Source organism: Oryctolagus cuniculus, chromosome 1, assembly GCF_964237555.1.
Source record: "Oryctolagus cuniculus chromosome 1, mOryCun1.1, whole genome shotgun sequence".
Taxonomy (NCBI): Eukaryota; Metazoa; Chordata; class Mammalia; order Lagomorpha; family Leporidae; genus Oryctolagus; species Oryctolagus cuniculus.
In genome coordinates, this window is record NC_091432.1 from 122,422,813 (window position 1) to 122,431,894 (window position 9,082).

General features: G+C 47.1%; 1 protein-coding gene across 13 annotated transcripts in view; it reads left to right on the top strand.

Moving 5' to 3' along the window:
- Positions 1–8,831, top strand: part of FLI1 (Fli-1 proto-oncogene, ETS transcription factor) — a 142,840-nt gene extending 134,009 nt beyond the window's left edge. For all 13 annotated transcript variants that reach the window (XM_051847967.2, XM_051847958.2, XM_070048312.1 and 10 more), the window contains 3 exons: positions 2,144–2,203; positions 5,482–5,529; positions 6,828–8,831. In XM_051847967.2, the coding sequence (XP_051703927.1) occupies positions 2,144–2,203; positions 5,482–5,529; positions 6,828–7,357 (638 nt within the window). In that variant the 3' untranslated portion in view covers positions 7,358–8,831. The remainder of the gene's footprint in view (positions 1–2,143; positions 2,204–5,481; positions 5,530–6,827) is intronic.
- Positions 8,832–9,082: the final 251 nt, after the last annotated feature.

Below are 9,082 nucleotides of genomic sequence, written 5' to 3' on the forward strand. Positions count from 1 at the left end.
CTTAAAAGGGCTTCCAGGCCTTTTAAGTAGACATCGAAATTCATTGTTGTTGAGGACTTGTCCTGGATCCCTACACCTTACGAGAGGGGAGGGTTTTTCTTTTAGACCCCTGGGTCTGGTTTCGTTCCTCTTGCTGTTGGAATGTTTCAAGTCGGAGGGTTTCTTGGGACGAAGTTACGTATGAATGACAGGTCACTGGGTTTGGGTTCCGTTCTGTAGGTCAGGGTAATGACTTGTGACTTTGCTCCTTCAGCGGCCAAGGCCTGGTCATGCCAGTGTCGCTGTGTCCATTTCCTGAGAGAATGAGGTGGAGGAAGAGAACCTGGGGGGGGGGGGGGAGGAGCCAGAGCCAACCAGGTAGGAAGGTGCCCGCACACAGAAGTCTACCCAGTATCTCCCATGGAGAGAGAAGGAAAGAGGGCGATTCATGATCTTCCTGAACCAGAATGTTCAGTCTTGCTGCCTCTGGGAAGCGAAAGGCCAAGCACATGAATGAGTGGTAGAGAACACTTTCAAGGATGAGGTTGGGATTACAAATTAACATCCAAGCATTAACCTGGACCGTTTTCAATTATGCATAATATTTGTTTACTCCACACACAACACTTGGCACTAAGCGACTCACAAAGATGATTCAGACAAGGGCTGTTTCCTTAGGCAAGGGACAGAAACCACGCACACACACACACCTCTTGTCATCTGAGGGTATCAAGGTTGGGCGGCTGTGGACGGCTACCATTGGAGTTAGCTCTGGAAAGATGGGCAGGATTTGGGCCAGGTAAGATGGGGAGGGCAGGCCCCCTGCTAGAGGTGGGGCCAGGGAAGACCCTCATGCCTGGCAGTCAGTGAGGATCTCAGGTCCCTGGCATCTAGCATGTGTGCCAAAAAATCTGTCAAGAAAGGCAAGACAGGGGGTGTGAATGATGCTATGAAGATAATCCTTAAGTCTTTTTTTTTTTTAAAGATTTATTTACTTTTTTGAAAGGCAGAGTTACAGAGAGTCAGAGTCAGAGAGAGAGAAAGAGTGAGAAGAGAGAGGTCTTCCATCTTCTGGTTCATTCCCCAGATGGCCTCAAAGGCCAGAGCTGCACTGATCTGAAGCCAGGAGCCAGGAGCTTCTTCTGGGACTCCCCTGCAGGTGCAGGGGCCCAAGCACTTGGGCCATCTTCCACTGCTTTCCCAGGCCATAGCAGAGAGCTGGATCGGAAGTGGAGCAGCTGGAACTCGAACCGGTGTCCATATGGGATGCTGGCGCTGTAGGTTGGGGCTTTAACCCACTGCACTACAGTGTTGCCCCACCCCTGTTTATAATTTGAGAAACAAAGAGCTCCCATCTCTTCATTCACTCCCCAGGCACCTGCAGTGGTGGGGCCTGGGCCATCCTGAAGCTGGGAGCTGGGAGCTCAGTCTGGGTCTCCCACGTGGGTGGCACAGACACAAGTCCTTGAGCCATCGTGGCTGCCTCCCAGAGTGCACATTAGCAGGAAGCTGGACTTGGGAGCAGGGCCAGGAATTGAAGCCAGGCCCTCCAATACGGGCTGTGGGTGTCTCAAGTGGAGCTTTTACCACTGAGCCAAATGCCCACACTGGATCTCACTTCCTGAGTCACCCAGGAGTCACCACAGGTTTTGAGTGGGGGAGTGTCTGATGGGCAATGGGGAGAGTTGAGATTAAGCCTCAGATCATGTGAGAAACAGCACACTTCTAAAGTGCCAAAGCAGTGACAGGGATGGAAAACGTATGGGATACGGGGCGGGGAACTCAAAAACCAGAAACACGGGAAGCAGGTGGTCTTTGCTCAGATGTCACCGTCTCATTAAGAAGCTCTGCAAATGTCCTGTCTAAAAATGAGATCCAGCAGACGTGCTGTACTGTTGGTTTACTTTTTAGAAATCTGTTTATCATTGTCTCTCCATAAAAGTGTCAGTTCTACCAAGAACCTTCCTGTTCATTGGTGAATCTCCAGCAGAGAGCTAGCACACAGCAGATTCTACAAAAGTGTTTATGAAATAAAAGGAATAAACGAGTCAGCGGGAAGTGGATGTGAGAATGGATGAGAGCGCATCTGTCGTCCCGCTCGAGGGCGTTTGACAGCTGTTTCTCTGCCCAGATACTGACTGTGCTCCGCTTCCTCCCGTCACAGGTCCTCCCCTTGGAGGAGCGCAGACAATGAGTAAGAACGCCGAGCAACGGCCCCAACCAGGTACCTGGCCGGGAGGTGTCATCTCTCCTTTGCTTCTGGTGCACCTGTTGATTCTGCATAGTCAACTAATGGAGTATTTAAACACTGTGTTGCGTACATCATCTCTTTTTTCTTTCCTTAAAGACTTACTTTAGTTATTTATTTGAAAGGCAGAGTAATGGAGGAAGGGGAAGACAGAGAGAGAGAGAGAGAGAGAGAGAGAGAGAGAATCTTCCATTATTCCATTCGCTGGTTCACTCCCCAAATAGCCACAACAGCTGGAACTGAGCCAGGCCGAAGCCAGGAGCCAGGAACTCTATCCCGGTCTCCCACATGGGTATCAGGGATCCAAGTACTCAGGCCGCCGTCTGCAGCCTTCCCAAGTGCATTAGCAGGAAGCTGGATCAGCAGGAGGGCAGCAGGAACTTGAACCAGCACTCTCTGATGTGGGTTGCTGGCATTGCAAGCAGCGGCTTAACCTGATAGGCCATGACGTCGGACCCATCTTTTTTTTTTCTTTCAAAGGGAGTCTGTGTTCATCTCTGTAATATAGACTGTGAATGAATGGATAGGAACTAAATGGATATCCACTCATCTGTGAATGAATGGATAGGAACTAAAATCAGGTGGAGATACTCAATATCAGAGGTGAAAGAAATTTAAAGGTTTTTTTTTTTTTTTTTTTTTTTTTTTTGACAGGCAGAGTGGACAGTGAGAGAGACAGAGAGAAAGGTCTTCCTTTGCTGTTGGTTCACCCTCCAATGGCCGCCGCAGCCGGTGCGCTGCAGCCGGTGCACCGCGCTGATCCGATGGCAGGAGCCAGGTACTTCTCCTGGTCTCCCATGGGGTGCAGGGCCCAAGCACTTGGGCCATCCTCCACTGCACTCCCTGGCCACAGCAGAGAGCTGGCCTGGAAGAGGGGCAACCGGGACAGAATCCGGCGCCCCGACCGGTTCTAGAACCCGGTGTGCTGGCGCCGCAAGGTGGAGGATTAGCCTAGTGAGCCGCGGCGCCAGCCTGAAAGAAATTTAAAGTTTAAATGTTCCAGTGCCTTACTTTGTGAGAGAGAAGCTGAGGCCCGAGAGAGAAAGTGATTTGCCAGAAGCCACACGGCTGGTTTATGAGGTTCCTGCCAACCTTTTAATCTTCAACGTATCTTGCTTTAGGAACCACCCCGCATCCTACGATACATCTACTGAACAGTTAAGACAGAAGAGCTTTGTAAGCCGTGGACCTGGAAACTCTTAGTGTTAGAGTGGAACTGCGCGACCTCTATGTCTTTAACACCCTCTGTAACAGCTCAGCCCTGTGCTCACCTCTTCTCTACTTGATTGCCTGGGAGTTCACAGAGTGGGTGTTGGGTCTAGAGTTACAGTGCCTGCGTCCCATCTCTGAGTGTCTGGTTTTGAGTCCCAGCTCCACTGCTCATTCCAGCTCCCTGCTTGTGCAGACCCTGGGAGGCAGCAGATGATGGCTCCAGTAATTGGGTTCCTGCCAACGATGTGGGAGACCTGGATTGCGTTTTCCACTCCCAGTTTCAGCCTTTGCAAGCCCCAGCTGTTGTGGGTATTTGGAGGCATAAACCAGCAGATAAGAGCGAGCTCTCTGCCTGGCATTCAGTCTCTCTGTCCTCTCTCTCTCTCTCTCTCTCTGTTGGCCTCACAAATAAGTAAATAAAAATAAAATGACCAGGGTTTTTACTGCCTAGGTGGGCTCAATTCCACCCTCTGAGCCAAAGCTCCCCTCCCTGCAATTTGTACTGCAGCTTCCTGGTTGGCCCCCTGGGCAAGACTCCCTTCCATGAATCTGAAGACAGTTGTTGTGTGCGAAGCCAAGCTCCACCTTGGCTCTGTCTTCTGTGTGTGTTGCGGTTGAGATTAAGCTCTGAACAAGCTGTCCGCTTTGGGCTGGGGCATTGTTCTCTGTATCCACCAAGAGCAGCCGCACAGGAAGTTGAAGAAAATGCTTGCTCATGGAGAAACACAAGTCAGGTGTGGGGTGCTTTCTAAAAGCCCCAACAGCCACAAAATCAGGTGTCACCTGCCAAGAATATTTTAACTATTGTATGAAAAGTAAGGATGGAATAAATGGCCTTAAGGACTCTTCAAGTTCATTCATGGCTCCAAGTAGAAACCCAAAAATTACATTGACTTCTTTTAAAAAAAGTCATAATTGTAAAAACAGTTAAATTGTATAAAACGTTGGCCATATTGCAATCCAGCTCTCTACCATGATTTTCTCCATCAAAAAGAGGCAGACAGACCTCACCTAAACCAATACTGCCAAGACATTTTTTATGGCTAAATAATCACATAAATTTTAAGCAAACTGACTTCTTAAGAATAGTGATTTTACAGCTATACTACAAATTCTGGTTGATGTTGACATTTCCAAGCTCAAAATCACAGAGCGTTGCCCTAGAAAGGAACTGAGGAATCCAGTAGCTCAACCCACTCATTTCGCAGATGAGAAAGCTGATACCAGAGATTGCCCAACGATTATTTAGTTTATAACATAGCTGGGACTGCGACCCAGGCTGCTTGGTTTCCAGGCATGTGTTTTTTGTGCTACATCAGAAAAACAGAGATTTGTAATGTTAGTATTATGTAGAGCTATTAAAGACCTGCAATCATGAGACTGTCTTTAAACCCATTCGATAAGCTGTTCTTCAGCTTACTGACTGAACAACTATTTTTGTAAAGGTTTATTTTTAGTTTATTTGTAAGGCAGAGTGACACAGACAGAGACAGAGAGGTCTTCCATTTGCTGGTTCACTCCCCAAATGGCCACAATAGCCGGAGCTGGGCCAGGTGAAGCCAGGAGCTTGGAACTCCACCTGGGTCTCCCACGTGGGGTTTAGGGACTCAAACCCGTGGGTAATCGTCTGCTGCTTTTCCAGGCACATTAGCAGAGAGCTGGACTGGAAGTAGAGCAGCTGGGACTTGAACCCACGCTCTGATGTGGAATGCTGACATCGCAGGCTGCAGATTAACCCACTGTGCCACCACGCCAGCCCCTGGCTGTGCCAGTCATTAGTGGTTCCTTTCCAAACATTTTTATCATTCTGTTTTAGATAATGACTGCAACATTTACAAATTGTAGACTTGAACTATGAAAACAAGTTTCTGTTTCTGTAATTATTGAGATGAAGACCATGAATGCAAAGATCTTTGAGATCTGCAAATAAAAGCTGTGGAGTTTCCTGAAATAAAAGCATAAACCCTCGAGGTTTCGTTATTGTTGATGCTGTTGTTAGAGTTTTGATAACAGCAAAGCAAACGTCCTTTTTGCTTCCTTAGATCCCTATCAGATCCTGGGCCCAACCAGCAGCCGTCTAGCCAACCCTGGTAAGTGTAAAGCCTTTGCTTCTGGAATGCTCTATAGCTCTGTGAGGCTTCCGCCCTAAGTCCACACACCTGACTGGCGAGTAACGCTTCTTTCTTTCCTTGAAATGGTTGACACCTGTTTGTATGGTGTACAAAGGAGAGGTCAGGGCCGGTTATCATGTGGGCAGTGTCCGTTAGCTGGAGAAGCTTCTGGAATGCAAACACAGGAGTGCTGCACATCTGCGCTGAGGTTTAGCTTAGTAACCAGTGGCACGGTAGAAGATTCAGGAGGGAAAGATGGAGGGAAAAGGGAAGGAAACAATCCAATGGCTCTGGGCTACCTCTTCCCCACGAGGTCAGTGAAAAACTGCTGATTGGAGAAGGCGTTATACAAGGGAACAGTATCCCTGAATGCTTTCAGATAAAGTAAGTTTGGCTATGTCTTTGAAGAGTTCATTATTAGAGTAACTCTCAGGTGAGTTCTTCTAACCCATGACCGCTGAGACTGTGGGCCAGTACACTCTTGGCTGCCAGGGGGCCCACACATCCTCCTGCCCCCAGGAAGGAGGTACTGCCACTGTTGCCCTACATGTTCTTAAGTGCCTGTTGCCAGGGGGAAAGAAGCCACCCGCCACCTTCTCCTCTCCTTCCTCTCCTCGCGCAAGCTCTCTGTAGAACTTAGAGCTGACAGCCAAGCATCAGCACTCTGCTAGGGAACAATCCAGGTCCCGGCCACCTAAAGCCACGAGGGAGCTCCTTCCTGTGGCTCTGACGTCTTTTCTTGGCCCTGACTCTCTCTGATGCTGACATTAGAGGGCTCCATTGCGAACTGAAGACTAGACAATGATTTAGGCCTTTCTAGAAGGTGAGAGTCCAAAGTCTTGCCAAAGAGATGTGGGGGGATGGCTTACCCAAGATCACACAGCCAGGGCCAGCACCCACGTTCCCTGGATCAGGCCTTGGAGCAAATCATCTTAAGCTCTGACCTTGCTTAGGGTGCTCATCTCCGTGGCAAGCGTTACGTTCAAAAACTGATCGTATATTCCAAGATAGCTAGAAGAAAGGGTTTCAAATGTTCTCACCACAAGGAAACCATACATGTTCAAGCTGATGGATAAGCCAATCATTCTGATGTGGTCGTTCTGCCCTGCGTATGTGGACAGAAATATTGTACTGTACTCCATCGATATGTCCTACCATTACGTCTCAGTTTTAAATAAATGATGAGAAGGGGTTAAGTCGGTTCTGCATGTAAGAGGAAGCAGAGGGTTTGTCAGGGCTCTGACTTCTCTTCTCCCCGTCTGCCCCACCGCCTGCAGGGAGCGGGCAGATCCAGCTGTGGCAGTTCCTCTTGGAGCTCCTCTCCGACAGCGCCAACGCCAGCTGCATCACCTGGGAGGGGACCAACGGGGAGTTCAAAATGACGGACCCCGATGAGGTGGCCAGGCGCTGGGGGGAGCGGAAAAGCAAGCCCAACATGAATTATGACAAGTTGAGCCGGGCCCTCCGATACTACTACGATAAGAACATTATGACCAAAGTACACGGCAAGAGGTATGCCTACAAATTTGACTTCCACGGCATCGCCCAGGCTCTGCAGCCGCACCCGACCGAGTCGTCCATGTACAAGTACCCTTCTGACATCTCCTACATGCCTTCCTACCACGCCCACCAACAGAAGGTGAACTTTGTCCCTCCCCACCCAACCTCCATGCCCGTCACTTCCTCCAGCTTCTTCGGAGCCGCGTCACAATACTGGACCTCCCCCACGGGGGGACTCTACCCCAGCCCCAATGTGCCCCGCCATCCCAACACCCACGTGCCCTCACACCTAGGCACCTACTACTAGCAGCTGAGTCCCCCGTGGTCCTCCAGCCGCAGTCCCCACACCCTCACACTTCCTGGATGCTTTGGACTTCAAAGGACTTGCGTGACCTTGAAGGGAAAACAAAACTGGATGTTCTTTCTTGTTGGATAGAACCTTTGTATTTGTTCTTTAAAAACAATTCTTTTTTGATGTTGGTAACTTTTGCTTCCTCTACCTGAACAACAAAGAAATGAGTCATTCCATGGGCCAGTATGCCAGTTTGCATTCTCAATTGCCTCTCATCGTAGGAGTTGACTATTTGACCACTGGAATGGTTAATAGCATGGTTCTGAGAAAGCAGCTGTCAGTTTTCTTTCTATTTTTATGACCAAAGCAGTTTCTTATCAGCACACGGGTCTCGTCATTGTAAGATTCAGTACAAACAAGGAGTCGGGAACTTAGCCAGTATGTTCTGGTTTGAGACTGATGAAAATAGAGGTAAGAAGCTGATCGTCTTATTTTAGGGGGACCTAATTCAGTGGATGGTAACTGGAACATTGGTTGTTAAGGCCAGTGAAGTTTTCACCCAACTGGAATTTGAAAGAAAGAACACCTGTGCGTGTGTGTGTTTGTGTGTGTATTTAAGAAGCCATGGGCATTGCAAAATTCCCCTCGGTGGGCAACATGCACTCGGCTGACCACTCTCTCTAGAAATAGTCAAGATATGAACTAAGAAATTTTAATGCAAATCCAGACATTTCTGAAAGAGAAATAACTATTTTTTTTATGATGACAGTGGGTCCCAGAACTTGGAAAAGTCATAGGGATTTCTAAACTCAAGCAGATTCGCAAGCGCTGTGCGTTTGTCAGACCATACGACCAGGGTCAACCAATCAGAAGGCAACTTACTGTATAAATTATGCAGAGTTATTTTCCTATATCTCACAGTATTAAAAGTAAATAATTAAAAAATTAAAAAGAATAAATAAACGAGTTGACCTCGGTCACAAATGCAATTTTACTATCAAATCAGTCGTTGTTATTTTTTTAAATGTAATTTGTACATCTTTTGTCAATCTGTACATTTGGGCTGTTTGTACGTTTTTATAGCTGGTTTTTTTTTTTTTTTAAAAAAAGCATAATGTGACTATTGCTGAAAAGAAAATAGGGCGTTCAAGTCACTGACTTCCTAGGAAAAGAAGCACTGGTTATTTAACAAGCATGTACAAGCAATGGAAGGCAATTATTTCAATCATTAATGCTTTGGAGATGTTTGTAAATAACAATACTGCAATAATCACAACTCTGAAAAGAACAACCAAACTTTCCCTTGTGGAGACGAGGGATCTTCCTGCTCTATATATGCAATATATTTTTTAGACATTAAAATATATATAATTTTGCAGGTAATCAATGACTTTTTTTTAACTATATTAAGTGTTAAGCTGACAACTGTCAATGAAGACTATGTTGTAAAATAATTTCACTAAATAAATTGTGCCTTCTTCTATCAGAACCAAGGACTCCATTTTCTTACTGAGCTCCTGGTTAGGTCAATGGGTTTTCCCAAGGAAAGTTTTCTATTTGCCTCTTGGATCATCAAGAATCTTTCAAATGCACACACTGCGGTACAGCAGAAGGGGCAGAATCACTGTGGTTTTCCATTGTTGTTGATGATTTTGTTTTAATTTATAGCTACTTATTTTCATCCTTATTTGAAAGGCAGAGAAACAGAGACAAAGAGAGATCTTCACCTGTTGTTTCACT